This window comes from Bos taurus, chromosome 10, assembly GCF_002263795.3.
Source record: "Bos taurus isolate L1 Dominette 01449 registration number 42190680 breed Hereford chromosome 10, ARS-UCD2.0, whole genome shotgun sequence".
Classification (NCBI taxonomy): Eukaryota; Metazoa; Chordata; class Mammalia; order Artiodactyla; family Bovidae; genus Bos; species Bos taurus.
The window spans coordinates 11161208-11180608 of record NC_037337.1 but is presented as its reverse complement, the minus strand read 5'-3'; the positions used below and the strand labels follow the sequence as shown (position 1 = coordinate 11180608).

Genomic DNA, 19401 nt, shown 5'->3' with positions numbered 1-19401 from the left:
TTTCACTTCGTATTAGACACTTAGACACTTACTGCCTTCCTGTTAAGAGTCGACAGACCGTCGTTTACTCAAGGTGCCATGTTTTAGTAGGTTTGCATGTCTGCAAATTGACTGCAGTATGGATTCAGAATTGTGGGACCCACACCTGAGTTATTAGCTCATCCTGCTTCCAGACTGCTGAGTTGTCGCAACCGGTGTGTTTTTTGCTGGTCCACTGATGCCCTTCATTAGATTTGTCCTTAGATTTCCTATCAGGAAAATAAGGGGACTGCACTGGATCAGAGGCCTTCAACCCAGGTGCTGTGACATGTCCCAGTTTGAGTAGAATTTTGGGGTTGCTAAGTTTGATATAAATCCCCTAGAGCTTCACGAGGGCAGTGACTGTATTACTAGCTCCTAGAATGCTGCCTGGTCACTAAGATCAGATCAGATCAGTCGCTCAGTCATGTCCAACTCTTTGCGACCCCATGAATCGCAGCACACCAGGCCTCCCTGTCCATCACCAACTCCTGGAGTTCACTCAGACTCACGTCCATCGAGTCAGTGATGCCATCCAGCCATCTCATCCTCTGTCGTCCCCTTCTCCTCCTGCCCCCAATCCCTCCCAGCATCAGAGTCTTTTCCAATGAGTCAACTCTTTGCATGAGGTGGCCAAAGTACTGGAGTTTCAGCTTTAGCATCATTCCTTCCAAAGAAATCCCAGGGCTGATCTCCTTCAGAATGGACTGGTTGGATCTCCTTGCAGTCCAAGGGACTCTCAAGAGTCTTCTCCAACACCACAGTTCAAAAGCATCAATCAATTCTTTGGTGCTCAGCCTTCTTCACAGTCCAACTCTCACATCCATACATGACCACTGGAAAAACCATAGCCTTGACTAGACAAACCTTTGTTGGCAAGGTAGTGTCTCTGCTTTTGAATATGCTATCTAGGTTGGTCATACTTTCCTTCCAAGGAGTAAGCGTCTTTTAATTTCATGGCTGCAGTCACCATCTGCAGTGATTTTGGAGCCCAGAAAAATAACATCTGACACCGTTTCCACTGTTTCCCCATCTATTTCCCATGAAGTGGTGGGACCGGATGCCATGATCTTTGTTTTCTGAATGTTGAGCTTTAAGCCAACTTTTTCACTCTCCACTTTCACTTTCATCAAGAGGCTTTTTAGTTCCTCTTCACTTTCTGCCATAAAGGTGGTGTCATCTGCATGTCTGAGGTTATTGATATTTCTCCCAGCAATCTTGATTCCAGCTTGTGTTTCTTCCAGTCCAGCGTTTCTCATGATGTACTCTGCATAGACGTTAGATAAACAGGGTGACAATATACAGCCTTGACGTACTCCTTTTCCTATTTGGAACCAGTCTGTTGTTCCATGTCCAATTCTAACTGTTGCTTCCTGACCTGCATACATATTTCTCAAGAGGCAGATCAGGTGGTCTGGTACTCCCATCTCTTTCAGAATTTTCCACACAGTCAAAGGCTTTGGCATAGTCAATAAAGCAGAAATAGATGTTTTTCTGGAACTCTTGCTTTTTCGATGATCCAGCAGATGTTGGCAATTTGATCTCTGGTTCCTCTGCCTTTTCTAAAACCAGCTTCAACATCAGGAAGTTCACGGTTCACATATTGCTGAAGCCTGGCTTGGAGAATTTTGAGCATTACTTTACTAGCGTGTGAGATGAGTGCAATTGTGTGGTAGTTTGAGCATTCTTTGGCATTGCCTTTCTTTGGGATTGGAATGAAAACTGACCTTTTCCAGTCCTGTGGCCACTGCTGAGTTTTCCAAATTTGCTGGCATATTGAGTGCAGCACTTTCACAGCATCATCTTTCAGGATTTGGAATAGCTCAACTGGAATACTGTCACCTCCACTAGCTTTGTTTGTAGTGATGCTTTCTAAGGCCCACTTGACTTCACATTCCAGGATGTCTGGCTCTAGGTCAGTGATCACACCATGGTGATTATCTGGGTCATGAAGATCTTTTTTGTACAGTTTTTCTGTGTATTCTTGCCATCTCTTCTTAATATCTTCTGCTTCTGTTAGGTCCATACCATTTCTGTCCTTTATCGAGCCCATCTTTGCATGAAATGTTCCTTTGGTATCTCTGATTTTCTTGAAGAGATCTCTAGTCTTTCCCATTCTGTTGTTTTCCTCTATTTCTTTGCATTGATCACTGAAGAAGGCTTTCTTATCTCTTCTTGCTATTCTTTGGAACTCTGCATTCAGATGTTTATATCTTTCCTTTTATCCTTTGCTTTTTGCTTCTCTTCTTTTCACAGCTATTTGTAAGGCCTCCTCAGACAGCCATTTTGCTTTTTTGCATTTCTTTTCCATGGGGATGGTCTTGATCCCTGTCTCCTGTACAATGTCACGAACCTCATTCCATAGTTCATCAGGCACTCTATCTATCAGATCTAGGCCCTTAAATCTATTTCTCACTTGCATATAATCATAAGGGATTTGATTTAGGTCATACCTGAATGGTCTAGTGGTTTTCCCTACTTTCTTCAATTTAAGTCTGAATTTGGCAATAAGGAGTTCATGGTCTGAGCCACAGTCAGCTTCTGGTCTTGTTTTTGCTGACTGTATAGAGCTTCTCCATCTTTGGCTGCAAAGAATATAATCAATCTGATTTCGATGTTGACCATCTGGTGATGTCCATGTATAGAGTCTTCTCTTGTGTTGTTGGAAGAGGGTGTTTGTTATGACCAGTGCATTTTCTTGGCAAAACTCTATTAGTCTTTGCCCTGCTTCATTCCCTATTCCAGGGCCAAATTTGCCTGTTACTCCAGGTGTTTCTTGACTTCCTACTTTTGCATTCCAGTCCCCTATAATGAAAAGGACATCTTTTTTGGGCGTTAGTTCTAAAAGGTCTTGTAGGTCTTCATAGAACCGTTCAAATTCAGCTTCTTCAGCGTTACTGGTTGGGGCATAGACTTGGATTACTGTGATATTGAATGGTTTGCCTTGGAAACGAACAGAGATCATTCTGTCGTTTTTGAGATTGCATCCAAGTACTGCATTTCGGACTCTTTTGTTGACCATGATGGCTACTGCATTTCTTCTGAGGGATTCCTGCCCACAGTAGTAGATATAATGGTCATCTGAGTTAAATTCACCCATTCCAGTCCATTTCAGTTCGCTGATTCCTAGAATGTCGACATTCACTCTTGCCGTCTCTTGTTTGACCACTTCCAATTTGCCTTGATTCATGGACCTGACATTTTAGGTTCCTATGCAGTATTGCTCTTTACAGCATCGGACCTTGCTTCTATCACCAGTCACATCCAGAACTGGGTATTGTTTTTGCTTTGGCTCCATCCCTTCATTCTTTCTGGAGTTATTTCTCCACTGATCTCCAGTAGCATACTGGGCACCTACTGACCTGGGGAGTTTCTCTTTCAGCATTCTATCATTTTGCCTTTTCATACTGTTCATGGGGTTCTCAAGGCAAGAATACTGAAGTGGTTTGCCATTCCCTTCTCCAGTGGACCACATTCTGTCAGATCTCTCCACCATGACCCGCCCATCTTGGGTTGCCCCAGGGGCATGGCTTAGTTTCATTGAGTTAGACAAGGCTGTGGTCCTAGTGTGATTAGATTGACTAGTTTTCTGTGGGTATGGTTTCAGTGTGTTTGCCCTCTGATGCCCTCTTGCAACACCTACCATCTTACTTGGGTTTCTCTTACCTTGGGCGTGGGGTATCTCTTCGCGGCTACTCCAGCAAAGCGCAGCCATTGCTCCTTACCTTGGACGAGGGGTATCTCCTCACCGCCGCCCTTCCTGACCTTCAACGTGGGATAGCTCCTCTAGGCCCTCCTGCGCCCGCGCAGCCACGGCTCCTTGGACGTGGGGTTGGTCCTCCTGGCCACCGCCCCTGGCCTCAGGCTTGGGGGCATAGGGTAGCTCCTCCTGTCCGCCGCCCCTGACCTTGGGCTTGGGGGCGTGGGGTATCTCTTCCCGTCCGCCGCCCCTGGCCTCGGGCTTGGGGGCGTGGGGTATCTCCTCCCGGCCACCGCCCCTGACCTCGGACTCGGGGTAGCTCCTCTGGGCTGTTCCTGTGCCGTCGCAGTCTGGTCACTAAGAAGCACTTGGTAAATATGTGTTGTATCAATATGTAAGAACATCTGTAGTGTTGTGCATCCGTATGTTTTGTGCATTGGAGTTGCACATGGGATTTCATTTGGCGAGAAAGGAGTTCATGGCTAACCCCTTGAAACTGCTGGCCCACCTCAGCTCTGAGGTCATGGCCACTGGAATTGTTGAAACGAGGTCATTTCTGTTCTCCTTCCCAGAGCATATTTGGCTCTGTGGCCTCCATCATTGCGCTTGGCAGGGTCTGGGGTTGGGCTGGAGAAAAGTACTTCTTAGAAAGGACTTGGCAGATTCTTCACTGCAGCACAATCTCCGTGACACAATCAATCAGGGAAATTTTGGGTTTTGTGGTTCACTAACTGCTTGTTGATAAGCTGTTATGAAGTAGAACAAGCAGGATTTCCCCCCCCCCCCCCCACCTCTCCTTTTGATGAGAAGACTTAAAACTGACTTTTAAAAATGGTTTAAACTTAATGAGCACTTTCCTTCCCATCATCCCACACATTTCCATTTTGAATTTCAAGGTTTTGTTTTCTTGTACCATTTTCCCCCTAAACCTTGTTTAACTTGTCTTTCTCAGCCCTGTTCTGCTGCAGGTATTTGTGGCTTCAGTGGGTGCAAATGAATGTTCTGATCGCCTCCTTTGTTCCTTAGTGGCAATAAAGAGGGCTTGAGGAAAGTGCCTCCATGCACAGGAGACCACTTGTTCCCCAGTTGGTGGGATGCTTTCCTGGGCTCAGATCTCAGGAGTTTTTATTTATAAAATATTTTCCTTCAACAGGTGGAGTTACCATCCACATTAGAGCAGAAAATGAAAATATTATTATAAATGAGGTGTCATGATTTGCTCGCATCCCCCTCCCATCTTTACCTTTTTCCACGTCTCCCTGATGGACTGAGGAGAAGGGGTGTCTCTGAGGAGGAAGGACGTGACTATAGTGATGTAGGTGATAAGTGCAGGTGGCTTTCTTGGGAAGAGGGTGTTACCCTGTGCCAGGCTCTGTGCTAAGAACTTTCCCTTGAACTGATTCATTTAATCCTCAAAATAACCCTGTGAAGGAGGTACTTTTATACCCATTGAACATGAGGTATTTGAAACGTGGAGAGGTAAAGAATTGGCCCAAGAGCCCATAACCAGGCTGCAATGCAGCTTCTGTGTGAACCCAGACAGCCCGGCCCCATTGGGAAGGGGAAGGGCAGTTGTCTGAGGTATTTCTGATTAACTCCACTTGTGTGTGTTAGGGGGTGGGCTGGTTGCTCCTGGCACGTAGTACATAAAGGCCAAGGATGCTGCTGCTAAACATCCCATAGCTCACAGGACGCCCCTCCCCACCCCCACGAAGAATTATGTGGCCCCCAATGGTGCTGAGTTTGACAAACTCTTCTCTCGATGATCTGTCTCCCAGGAGAGTTTGTTTTCTATTAAACTGCCAGAAAGCAGAGTTAACCTTTTAACTTAAACTTTATAGATTGTCTCCACCAACCTACTAAAATATATCAAATGTAGTGTTTTTTTAGAAGATACATAAGCAGAGAGTGGTGTCAGGGAATGACTCAAAGAATCTGACTGCTGTCTGAGAGCAGAGAACTTGATCGGCATTCCTTTGGTGCTGAAAGTAACATTAACCTTGTGAGAAACTCCCAGCAAGGGGGACAGTTTTGTCCAGATTCATTGGAACCTGAAAGCCAGTGCTGGCTTGGCAGGTGTTGGCTGATGGCCTGTCTTTGGCTGATTCAGTTTGGGTCCCAGTGGCTGTGGGTGCTCAGTGCTCTTGAAGGAAGGATGCTGACCCTTGACAGTTTTCATGGGATGCTGTTGAAACCAGCACATTCTGGAATGTTGAAACCTGTGTCAGAAACCCCTGTCCCAAATTCCTTTCTGATGCGCCTACAGAGTCCTGTCCCTACAGTTATGGAAGAGACTGTGAAACCCTTGGAGGTTTAAGGAATTCTCTGAGCTCAAAAGAGAAAAACTTAATCTGAAATGAAGGGAAGCACAAGAGCCAATTTCAGGTTCAGGCAAATACACAGCTTCTAATTCAACTCCTTGAATCCTTAGTAGCTATTAATTTTTCCCATTTCATTTTTTATTTGCTTCATAGTCTACCAAGTAGAGGTTTATTTATAGCAATTGAACTAAAAAATGTTACAAGGGTTAAAGAAATTTTAAGTTGAGGTAAAAAAATTTACCATCTTAACCATATTTAAAGATACAGCACAGTAGGAATTTTCTACTTTTATGACTCAGTTACAGTAATGGTTAACTCTATCTGTTTTCTACCAATTACATAGCTGAAGTAGATCTCATTTACTCGCTGGCTGATTCATTTAGCAAATATTTGAGTGTTTACCACCCATAAGGTAGAACAGCAATGTTATTTTGTTTTCTTCCAAAATAGAAACTTGAAGTGTTTTTCTAATTATAAGATATGTGCCTTTAAAATGTATTAAAAAAAAAAAAAGATATGTGCTTCTTACAAAGAGTTCAGAAAATATGGAAAAGCATAGTCACTCATCATCCTGCAACTCTGTTAACTACTATTGATGCACTGATGTATCCTTCTAAATTGTTTTTTGTTGTTGTTATGGCGGATCTATGTCTTGTTATAATTTTACTCCAAATGCTATCATACTCTGTGTTTTTTGTTATTAACTATTTTCAGTTAATGCAGTGTGGATATCTTTCCATGGGCTTCCCAGGTGGCTCAGTGGCAAAGAATCCGCCTGCCAGTGCAGAAGATGCAAGAAACATGGGTTCGATCCCTGGGTTGGGAAGATCCCCTGGTGTAGGAAATGTCAACCAACTCCAGTATTCTTGCCTGGGATGAAAAGAGCTTGGCGGGCTGCAGTCCACAGGGTCACAAAGAGCTGGACATGACTAAGCAACCACGTGCGTGTGCGCGAGCACACACACACACACACACACACGCACACACGCACCTTTCCATGATGGCAATTTTTTCTGTATAATCAGTGGGTGCTTTGAATTCAATAAGATGAATGTACTATAATTTCAGTGATCAATACTCCTTCCAGTACAGAAAGGAACATCCAGGTTTCCTTTCTTTTAAACAAAATGTTATGTTAGTGTAAGTTCATGTGCCCAACGCATAGTGAAGCCAGACAAACCAAAACATCAGAGTTTGGAACAGAGAAAAGTTCATTGCAGGGCCATTCAAGGAGGTGGGTGGTTTGTGCCCAAACTCCCTGAAGAGTTCCAGCAAAGCGTTTTTTAAGGTGATCAGCTTGTGCACAGTTCTCTGAATGGCTGATGGTGAGGGGACAGGGTGATGTCATAGGGGTTAACATTATCAAGCCTTAGGCAGTAGTAGGTCTAGGGGCTAGGTGCTCATGGTCATCGAGTAGTTAGTGTCTTCCACTTGGTGGGGGTTTTCACATCTGTAAGACAACTCAGGAATGTCCATTAGATAGTGTTATCTAGGTACTTCAGAGAGGAGCTAAAGCAGAGGGTTTAGAGGATGGTTCCATGGGGCCTGTTGCTGCATTTCCAGGAATTAACATTGCACAGGAGGTATGTAGTATTGATATAGTAACCATTAGTTGAGTGAATGAATCACTTGGTTATTTCCACGGGATTAAGGGTAGGGCTTTAGAAATGGGATTGGACTTGGTGGTGAGGTGGGGAGCGTGGTGATGGGAGGGGCTGAGCTGCTTGGGCAGGTCTCTAATAGAGGTCCTCCAGGTCCACTGAAGCCAGAGGTTACCTGGAGAGAGGAGGGGCACGCAAAGGGAGACGGCTTCTTCAGATACTTGTTGAATGCTTTCTGTACCCCCGAGGACTTGCCACTTCCTCCCCACACAGCCGGTTTCCCTTCTGTAGGAAACCAAGGTTTCAGGCCCGTGTGGTCTGTGGTGCATCCTCTTTGTATACCAGCAGTGAGGGGAGCAGGTTTGCAAAAAGCCTACAGATTCAAATCCTGACTCTGCCACTGGCCAGTTCTGTAAGTGGGGGTGATATAACAGCTAGTGATAAAAGTTGTTGTACTTTACAAAGGGCACAGTGTTAGCTCTGGTTAGCTAATATTATTATGGATTAAATAAGCTTTACTAGGTTGCCCTACTTCTCTTCCTATTTATTTATGTATTTGTGGCTGCACTGATTCTTTTTCATTACTGTGCTGCAACTGTCGAGTTGCAGTGAGTGGTGGCCGCTTTCTAGTGGTCGTACACAAGCTTCTCATTGTGGTGGCTTCTCCTGGCTCTGGGCACACAGGCTTCGGTAGTTACAGTACAAGGGCTCAGTCGTCGTGGTGCATGGGCTTAGTTTCCCAGAGGCGTGTGGGAACTTCCCAGACCAGGGGTTGAACCTGTGTCCCCTGCATTGACAGGTCGATTCTTCATCACTGTACCACCAGGCAGGTCCTGCCCTATATTCTTTTGAGTGGGAGAAATCCAATAAGCCCTAAACAAACCAACTTATTAACATATACATAGTATGTGTTGCATTTTCTAAAACATGATCATTGTGTGAATTAGTGACTACCTGCCACCTGTATTTCTTATGCAGTAAGATATTTCCTTATTGAGCAGAGTAGTTGAGTGTTCTTAATGTAGCTTTCAAGGCACATCATTACCACGCAAAGCTACTGGGAACAGGCAGCACGTGGCACCATGTTGGCAAGAGTTGCCGTTTACCACTCCCTGCCTCCTGGTTGTAGTGAAGGAAAAGGTCTGTGTGAGCTCAATGGGAAGATGTTTCTGAGCATAGAGTGAGGAGAATGAGCTGCAGATGGCTGGTTGTGGAGACCCAGATTTAAATAAATACTGCTGTCAAAGTAGAATCAGTTCTTCCTTACCAATGCTGACTGCTGGTGATTCATAGAAAGTCCTGAAGCCTCAAAGGAGAAGGAAGGCAAGCAGGCTGTGACAGGGCATGAGTAGGATATTGTGTGTCCCCAAAAGATGTGGAGATCAAAATTAAAAGAGAGCACAATTTACTTTTATAAAATATTCTGAGCCTACTTTTATGTCTTGAGTATTTTTCTTCTGTTTTCTTGGTGTTACATGCCCCCGGCTTGCACAGGAACACCTGGGTTCTGCTTCCAACAGCTTCAACATCTTCAGTTTTTTAGGAACTTGCTGCTGCTGCTCTATCCCCTCACTATTTATTAAGGGACAATATTATAATTATTGCAGTTAACAAAAATCTCTGTGAAGTCTTTTCCTCAGTTCTGTTGGGCTCCTGCATTTCCAAGTCAGGAAAAGGACAGAATGAAGATCCATGTCAGATTTGAAGTGTTCTTTCCTTTTGAAGTTTGAACTCAGTTTAGGGCTGTCCAGAGCTCTCGTGGAATAAGTCTGAATAAATGCTAGGAATCCCTAGGCTTCCACTGCAGGGGGGCATGGGTTCGATCCCTGATTGAAGAACTAAGATATCTGGCAAGCTGTGAGGTATGCCAAAAGAGTTGTTTTCCCCAAACTAAAGCACTGGAACTAAAAATGTGTCCTGAGTTTGGAGTGATTCTTGTAACAAAAGTGTCCTACGCAACTCGTTTGCCTTCCTAAGTGGAAGGAAGGGAACCCGAGGTAATGGGATGCCTGAGCCATGATGATGAACGTGTTTTGGCACTGCCTCGGGAACTAAACATTGCAGACATGGTTTGGAAAGCAGTGCTGCAGGGATGCTCATAGAACCCACGGCTACGCGAGGAGCCTTTGACTGCTCCACTTTTTAATTCTTCTCTTTCTGATTGATCTTTCTGCCTTCGTGCTTTGGGCTTATTAACCCAGTGTGCTTGCCTCTTGCAGGTCATTTTCAACATCTGAGAGTTTATGGATGGGAGAGGTCAGGTCACCTCTTGCAGGGATGACCAGACTCTAGCAGGGATGCCTCCGTGCCTCTGGCACCTGGCGCTCATTGGTGCTTGCATGTCCCCTGTGGAGTGAGACATTCAGCCTTAGAACCCACCTCAGGACTGCCATTGCCAATGAGTTGAGCAAGAGATGAAACCTCTTCACCTATCCTCTGCTAGGCTCTTTCAGTGTGCAGATGAGGAAAACCAAGTCCCAGAGCTGCACAGAGTTAGAGTCCAGGCCCTCTGGTTCTCAGACCTGTACTCTTTCACCAGTGGGCTTACACAAGCCTGTTGGAATTGTGAAGACCAGACCTGAGGGAGGGAGAGGGGAACTCTTACAAGATACATGTGTATTTATTTACACGGATTTTATGATTCTCTGACATCTCTTTGGCTTTCTTCCTGATTTCTTGCTATTTCCAACTGGTGGTGGTGTCAGCAGGGAATTCTAGATAATATAGAAATTGTGCTTTTTAATTTAACAAAAGAAGAGCCTGGAAGTTACTACCAGTCCTAACTCATGTTTCACTCTGTGATCATTTCCTCATGTGCCTGGCATCATTCCTTAGAAGAACTCTCAACCTGTTGACTTAAAAAAAAAAAAATTGTGCAACGTGAGAGTTGTGAGTCAAGTACTACTTGGGGCAAAATGAGGACTGCAGCCCGGGAGAGGGCACCTCAGATAGCTCTGAGAGACTGCTCAAAAGAGGTAGGGGAGAAGCACAGGATCGATGTGATTTTGGTAAAGGGGGTGTACGTACAATCAAGCACGTTTATTTTTAGGAGGTTTCTACTAGTCTTGTGGAGCTTCTGTTAGTCACAAGAAAGAGTCATCACCATGAAGGATTTTAGTGCTTCTGTAGACATGAGGACATATAAGAGTTGGGCTCATAAAATCAGCTCCTGAGAATATGCAACCATCTGAAGACCTGTCCTGCCAGTTTTCCTGGCTCAAAGATGCCGCACTTCTGCTCTCCACCCTGAACTCCTTCAATGGGTGTTGAGGTCAGCCGCTACAGCAGCACATGACTTAATCCTTGCAGAGGTGGATGGCAAGCAAGCACCCAGGACAAGTGACAATTTGTGATTGACAAGCCCAAGGCCAGTGGGGAGGACAGAAAGGGAGACTGGTATTTATTATTGTGGGGAGTGTGTGTGTGTGTGTGTGTGTGTGTGTGTGTATTCTCCTTAGATAAGAGAGGAAAACTCACACTAAAGGGAAGGCCCAGCTCCAGGCAGCAGCAAGAGACTGGCTGATCCTTTCTTGTGGACTCTGCCCACCATCCTCTTTGAAAAAAGCACCTTCTACTTAGAAAAGCCTTTACTCTTCATGCTGTGGTTATTTCGAGGAAAGTTAGATATAGGGTGTGAACAGCTCTTTGAAATTTTTCCTTTTTCAGTGTATTTGAAGGAGGGGGAGTTCTTCAGAAAGAAAGAAATCACACAAGTCAATGCCACATTGCAAATACTTCTGTATCAATATCTCAAAACATAGTTACTTTTCTTAAATAGTCTATTTTTTTTTTCTTAATCACAAGGGTGATACACACACATGGTTAAAAACCCAAACAGGGGAGCAGAACTGTGAGGCATAGCTGTCTTATTTCCACCCCCCACATGGAAGCCCAGCCTCCTAGGCCCACCCTCCAGCTGATTGATGTTAGTGGTCTTTGTATCCACACACCCCACTTTTAGATATGCATAACTATAAAGTATCCGGCTCTACTGACTGTATTAGTTTACTGTCATAACCAGGTACCACAGACTGGGTGGTATAAATAAACAACCGACATTTAATTGTTCACAGATCTGGGGGCTAGAAGTCCAGGATCATGAGAGGCTTCTCTCCTTGACTCATAGGTGGCTGACTACCTCCTGTGGCTTCACATGGTCTTCCTTCTGAGTGTGTCCGTGTCCTGATCTCTTCTTCTTATAAGGACCCCAGTCATACTGGATTAGGGCCCACCCGATGACCTTGTTTAATCTTAACTACCTCTTTCAGGGCCCTCTGTCCAAATAGTCACGTGCAGAGATACAGAGGATTAGGACTTCAGCATATGACAGGAGGGATGAGTGTAAGGACACAATTCTGCCCACAGTGCTGCCTTCTTCTTTCAAACTATGTCCTGCTGTGTGGAGAGTCCATAATTAATTTATTCGGTCCCTGTGCAGCTGGAGAATAAGACTGTTTTTATGCTTTTAATGAGCAACCTTATACTTAAATCTCTGTGTCCTTGTGTAATCATACCTGCAGGATGAACTTCTAGAAGAATTGTAAACAGGGTCCTCCCAAAGGATTGTCTTGGGTCCCTCTTGAATGTATACTGATTTATTGTGGGGAAAGATTGTGTGCAGTATCTACAAATTCAAGGCCTTTGTAATGAGCCCTCTGCGATACAGTGTGGGCGTGAGAGAGGCAGAGCACAGCATGTGCCATGTGCCTTTTGCCTTCTGCAGCGGGGTCGTGAGCCCTTTCCTTTGAGGAGTGTTGCTGTTAGGAATTTATCATATGTTATTCATTTAGCATCTGTTTATTGAGCCATTGATTGGCACTGTTTTGTTCATATGTTGTTTGTTTTTTGATTGATTTTATTTTTAAAATGTTCAGAGTTCCAGCAAAATGGAGAAGAAGAGACAGAGACTTCAAACATAATCCGTGCTTCCTCACCCCACCATAGCTCTCCCATTGTTCACACCCCTCACTACAGTGGTACATTCACCCCACCACAGCTCTCCCATTATTCACCCTCCCCCTGCCAGAGTGGTACATTCATTACACAGCTCTCCCACTATGCACACCCCCTGCTAGAGTGGTACCTTCATTACACACACAGCTCTCCCATTATTCACTCCCCCTGCCAGTGTGCTACATTCTTTACACAGCTCTTCCACTATTCACACCCCCTGCTAGAGTGGTACCTTCATCACACACACAGCTCTCCCACCAATCACACCCCCCACCAGAGTGGTACATTCATTACACAGCTCTCCCACTATTCAAACCCCCTGCCATAGTGGTATGTTAGGTACAACCAGTGATCTACGTGGACACTTCATTATCATCTAAAGTCCACCAAACATTAGGTTTCACTCTGGGTGTTGCACATTCTGCCTTTGTTTTTTCTACCATTTCAGTAGAAAGTTTAAGTCCTTTGGAATCAGGAGTAACAAGACACAGACATTCATCTCCAAGCTGGTGACAGCCCCAGAAGTTAGACTGGCTAGGAATTGATTTCTCCAGTTTTGAAGTTGTAGGTTTGGGGAGTGCCATGTATGCAGGTCAAGAAACAACAGAACTGGACATGGAACAATAGACTGGTTCCAATTGGGAAAGGAGTACGCCAAGGGTGTACATTATCACCCTGCTTACTTAACTTATATGCAGAGTACATCATGTGAAATGCCAGGCTGGATGAAGCACAAGCTGGAATCAAGAATGCTGGGAGAAATATCAATAACCACAGGTATGCAGATGATACCACCCTTAGGCAAAAAGTGAAGAGGAACTAAAGAGCCTCTTGAAGGTGAAAGAGGAGAGTGAAAAAGCTGGCTTAAAATTCAACATTCAAAAAATGAAGTTCATAGCATCTGGTCCCATCACTTCATGGCAGTATGATGGGGAAACAATGGAAACAGTGACAGACTTTATTTTCTTGGGCTTCAAAATCACTGCAGATGGTGACTGCAGCCATGAAATTAAAAGACACTTGCTCTTTGAAAGAAAAGCTATGACCAACCTAAATAGCATATTAAAAAGCAGAGACATTACTTTGCCAACAAAGGTCCGTCTAGTCAAAGCTATGGTTTTTCCAATACTCATGTATGGGTGTGAGAGTTAGACTATAAAGAAAGCTGAGCACCGAAGAATTGGTGCTTTTGAACTGTGGTGCTGGAGAAGACTCTTGAGAATCCCTTGGACTGCAAGGAGATCCAGCCAGGCAATCCTAAAGGAAATCAGTTCTGAATATTCATTGGAAGGACTGATGCTGAAGCTCCAATACTTTGGCCGCCCGATGCGAAGAATGGACTCATTTGAAAAGACCCAGATGCTGGGAAAGATTGAAGGCAGGAGGAGAAGGGGACAACAGAGGACAAGATAGTTGGACAGCATCACGGACTCAATGGACATGAGTTTGAGCAAGCTCTGGGAGAAGGTGAAAGACAAGGAAGCCTGGCATGCTGCAGTCCATGGGGTCACAAAGAGTCAGACATGACTGAGCAACTGAACAACAAATCCCCAGAGTAATAAAGCTGTAAATGTCAGGGAATAAAAGATAAACCCATTTTATAAATTATACTCTTCCAGAAGGAAGGGGTAAGTCAGCAGGGTTGCGAGATTTTCCCTGATGCTAACATAACATTACTTTTATGGATGCTGTTTTGAATTTCCACTTCCATGTCAATGATAGCTTAAGAAAATGAGATGTAAGAGACGGGGGTTTGTTCTCTGGGTTGAGAAGATCTCCTGGAGGAGGGCATGGCAACCAACTCCAGTATTCTTGCCTGGAGAATCTCACGGACAGAGGAGCCTGGCAGGCTACAGTCCGTGGGATTGCAAAGAGTCGGATGTGACTGAAGTGACTTAGCATGCATGTAGTACACTTTCACTGTTTGTGATTGGCCTAGTTTTCTTTGATAAATAACTTGTAGGCCAGTAGAGCTCTGCTATTTGATTCTAATATTAGGTGTGTGTGTATATATGTGCACACATCTATATCTGTCTGTCTGTATGTATGTGTGTGTGTATGTGGTGGTGGTTTAGTTGCTAAGTCATATCTGACTCTTTTGTGACCCAATGGACTATAGCCCACTGGCTGCTCTGTCCATAGGATTTCCCAGGCAAGAATACTGGAGTGGATTGCCATTTCCTCCTCTAGGGGACCCAGGGATCAAACTCGCATCTCCTGCATTGCAGGTGGATTCTTTATCACTGGGCCACCAGGGAAACTCATATGTATATGCACATAAATACCATATACAGAGTGAAAGTGAAAAATAAGGAGAATTTTGTTGATTTTTTTTTTAAAAATGCACAAAATGAGAGTTGCAATTTAAGTTTTCTTTAGGGCAAAATAAGGACTGTAGCCTGGGAGACAGCATTTCAGATAGTTCTGAGAACCTGCTCTGAGGAAGTGAGGGGAAGCTAGGATATATAGGAGCTTTGCAACAAAGGGCAGGCAGTCTGAATATCAGAAGATTACTATCCCCAGAAATTTGCTATGTATAGGGAGATGCAAGAGTTGGGTCTCATTGAAATTATTCCTTTGATATAGATCTCAGCTATTTGGGGCAAGTATCTTGTGTTTTCACATCCTGAGTTTCCTCAGAGCTCCTGGCTCACATGGAGACTGCAATTGCTGATGACTGTCACATACTGGTTTACTGATATGGCAGGAAATAATTCCATTTTCCAACTAAAAAATTAGCTCTATACAATGATACATGACTTTAAAATGATAGGATTAAACCAATATGATTTTCTCTTCATTTTCCATAATCATATTCCTCTGTTACTATTTGTCTTTAAATGATCAATTAGGCTCACATTATATCTGCATCTGTTCATTTTTCCCTCTGTGGAGATAGTAAGTGTAAAGGTTGATTCTGCTGTGGGTAAGTTCTGTCATGATATGTATCAACTGCTTCTAAATATTTCTTTTTCCATGTAGGATAAATATTTGATCACATTTGAATTTGAAATACAGTAAAACTGGTTATCTAAGACCATGGAGCTTAAAGAGTTAGCAACCAGTGAATGAGGCAGTTGGGAAGGAATTTGAGAGGCAGAGGAGGGAGGCAGGGCTGGGAGAGGAGCCAGCTAGGCCAGTGGGAGGAGAAAAGAGGGAGCTGCGAGGGAGAGAAAAGAAAAATTGGGGCATATGAGTGGAAAGGGATCAGTAAATCAAAGACAGAGACTGTGGATGAGTGAACTGTGAAGGCAGGTGGCCTGTAAGAACACCATAAAGGCAGCAGTGTTCGGGTTCCGCTGTGTAATCTGTTAGCTCAGCCCAGTAGAGTAGCTGATCTTGCAAAGCAGTGGCCCAGCCTTATGAGGCAAGAAGAGTCTTGAGGAAAATGACTTAGAAAACTGCATGTGAGATGGAAAGAGTGCATTAGGAAATTTCAAGTCATGAAATAGTGCAGAATGACAAAGGGCTTAAACAACAGCGATGTCATTAAGTAGACTAAATAATTTGGGAAATGTGTATGTTTCCAAGATCTGTCCTGATGATTACAGCCTGTTGTCATCTTACTCCCGTGATCTCTTCTTACCTTAAGTGATGTTTATAGTGTAGCCTTCTAATTGATGCTTGTTTTGAAGCCGTGCAAAACTCTGAACTTCCTGCTAAATCATGATTAGAAGATTGCATTGTTAGGTTTTTATATATAGTGTTAAAACACCTAGGTTTGGTGGTTATTTGTAGTTTATGGTAATCTCTTTTGTATTTTTCTCTATTTACTAAAGAGTAATTTCTCCCTAAAACCAGGTATGTCTGATTAGGTTATCCAAGAGACCAGCAGTACATTAAGTACTGTTAACACCCTTTACCCTAATATATGAGGAATCTGAGTCTTGAAAAGTAAGGAAACTTGCTTGGGGCTCATTGCTAATAGGTTACAGAGCCAGATCCCAAAACTAGGCTGGCTGAATACTTTGAGCTTTTAACAACACTGTGTTCTCTTGCCTGGTGCTTACTAAAAAATAGTTTCCTTTTAGGGCAGTGAAAATACTCTAATACTATAATGATGGATCAATATCATTGGACATTTATCTAAACCCGTTACATACAGGATACCATGTATGAACACCTTATGTTAACCATGGACTTGCTGTGATTTTGAGATGCCCGTGCAAGTTCATCCTTGGTAAAAATTTTTTAAAATGTACCATTCTGGTCAATGATATTGCTAGTGGGAGAGACTATACATGTGTGGGAACAGACTCATTAGCCTCAAGCCCACCCTTCCTGTGTGAATCTCTGAGAGGTGCCTGTGTCTTTTGTGCTTCCTGTTTGTGGTAATCCACACCCCGCTGCAGCCCCCGCCCCGACCCCCACCACGCCACACAGTTCGTTCTTTGGCTATGAGCTTCTTGGTTTTCCCGTCCTTCCCGCTTTACTTAGTTCTTCTTCTAGTTCTTGGCTTCTTGTGCTCTTCCCTGATTGTTTTTGTCTGAGTGACCACAGTGCTTCGGGGGAAGGGTGCCTTTTCTGCTTAGCTATTGGACATCTCCCAAGCCTCACCATGTTTATTAAAGACAATATCAGACCAATCCTGGCGACAGCTTTGTTCACACACATCCTATGGGTGGGACGCTTCGGAAGGATGGTAGCTCACCTGCAGAGGCCTGGGCTCAGTAGGTCTATAAAGGAGAGGCTCTGAGAAGACTCTCTGTGTTCCTTTCCTAGTTGGCCTGCTGCTGTGGGAACGCTGGCTGCTCCTACTGCTGTGGCCCCAAGGTCCGTCAGTCCCGGAGTACCCGCTTCATGTACGCGCTCTACTTCATCCTGGTCGTCATCATCTGCTGCATCATGATGTCCAACACCGTGGCCAACGAGATGAGGGAGCACGTGAGTCAGCCCCTTCCACTCTGCCCACCACCAGCAATGGTTAATGAGGGGGTGTGGGAAGCATTCAGTGCAGAGCATGGGGCCCAGCCACCCAGGGTGGTTTGGGGTTATACCTGCTCTTCCTGAGCCTTGCTGAAGTCTCTTCAGTGCTTTCTCTCTAAGCGGGCAAACCCTTCCCCATCTTGATCTTTAGTGGTAGGTCAGATGCCTTCTGATGCTTTTGGTGGCGAAGATTGTGTGTGTTGTCTTAGCTTTGTTGACGGCTGTTCCTGATGGGATGTGTAGTCTTTCCCTGTAGACTTCTGTACTTTTCCCTTGTCCTAAGGATGACTGCCAGTGTCTCCAGTCACAGCTATTATATAAACACTTAACGTGGCCAGTGTGGTAAAGCCCAGACCATCCCACACATAATGAGGAGTGGGCTAAAGGGCGGGTTTTACTTTCCTGGACATGTCACTTGTAGGGTGGATGTTTCCAGGGTTGAAGGATGGATTTTCTTCCAGTCATTGCCTGGGCAGTATCTGGAAGGTATCCCTAGTATGTGATTCTGAGAGAGACACATATAGGACCTTTTTCTGGAATTTCCTCATAATGGGCCTGATGGTGGGGGGTTGAGTTGGGGATTCTGACGGAGCCCAATAAATAATGCCATCCTTCCCTTCTCAGGTTCTGAATAAACTGACAAAAAATACTACAATGTCAGCAGGTAGATACAAACATCACTTTTATCCCCCAAAAGCTGGTATAAGACAGCATGACTCATATTTGCAAGGAAGTGGGCTTCCTACTACTGAACCCCAAAACGAGTCAGACTTAACTCACCTGGGGACCCCACCTGAGCCAGGGAACACTTCCTCTGCAGGGGCACATTTACTGTAGGCGTGTTCTGGGGGCAGCTCTCCTCGGAGGGAACGGGGGAGAAGAAGAAAGGCTGACCAGCCAGACCCCATTTGCCCCACAGACTTAGTGCTTAGCACTGCATCTTCCAGGGACCCAGACCCATCTTCCCTTGCCCAAAGGAGCAAGGTCAGACAGTGCCCTGCTGGAACCATGGAGATGGTGCCACCAGGAGCAACTCCCAAGGAAGTGTTTGTTCCCCCCAACCTTAGGCTGCAAGTGCAGACTATTTTAAATGTACTCAAGGGCTTCAGAAAAACCATTTTCTTAGACGTAGTTGTTATAGTCTTACCCATTAGTTAAGGTAGGCCCTTGGAAGTTTTCTGTAGGGTAAGGCTCTTATTACTGGTTGTATGGTCTGGAATATATTAGAACTAATGTCAAAATTTGTGAAATTTAGATTCTTCTCTGATTGCTTTAAACATGGATCTCTGCTCAATAAAGCCCTGCATTGGGAGCTATGGGGCCTTCAAACTTGAGAGAAAAGGAGCTTATAACTCAGAAGGCTGGTATAAAGTCTCCTGAGGCTTAAAGCCAGGTAGAAATTGTGCCATATGAGAGGATGCCTGAAGTGCTGTGAAGTTAGGCGGCAGGGAGACCAAGGGCCAAGGCTGCCTTGCTTGACTGCACCAGGTCCTGCTATATCTCAGGTGCATTTGCCACTCATCTCTTCCTCTTACCATGGCTTAATCTTGAATGTTTGTGATAAGAAGTTTGAGAGGAGGAATATTTGAAACAGTAGATGTAACTCTTACTTTGATTACTTCTGCTTTTCAGGTAACTTAATGTTCTCCTTTTAAATGAACAGGCATTGGCTTAGGGACCCCGCGTGTCACTCTGGGAGAAATTGCCAGTGTGTCCATGGGACGCTTAAGAAACTTTCAGTCTCTGTAAATTAGGCTTTGGATCTCAGAAACACAATCTCTTTAGAGAGAAACCCATCAAAAATGTTACTGGAGGTAAAGCTAATTTGGGAACGAAGGGACATATTTTAGATGTGAGTTTAATAATAATAATTTGTAACATT

General features: G+C 44.4%; 1 protein-coding gene across 4 annotated transcripts in view; it reads left to right on the top strand.

Annotated features, from left to right (window-relative positions):
• Positions 1-19401, top strand: part of SERINC5 (serine incorporator 5) — a 108456-nt gene that overhangs the window by 36166 nt on the left and 52889 nt on the right. For all 4 annotated transcript variants that reach the window (XM_002690460.6, XM_005211406.5, XM_059890758.1 and 1 more), the window contains exon 2: positions 17316-17477. In XM_002690460.6, the coding sequence (XP_002690506.1) occupies positions 17316-17477 (162 nt within the window). The remainder of the gene's footprint in view (positions 1-17315; positions 17478-19401) is intronic.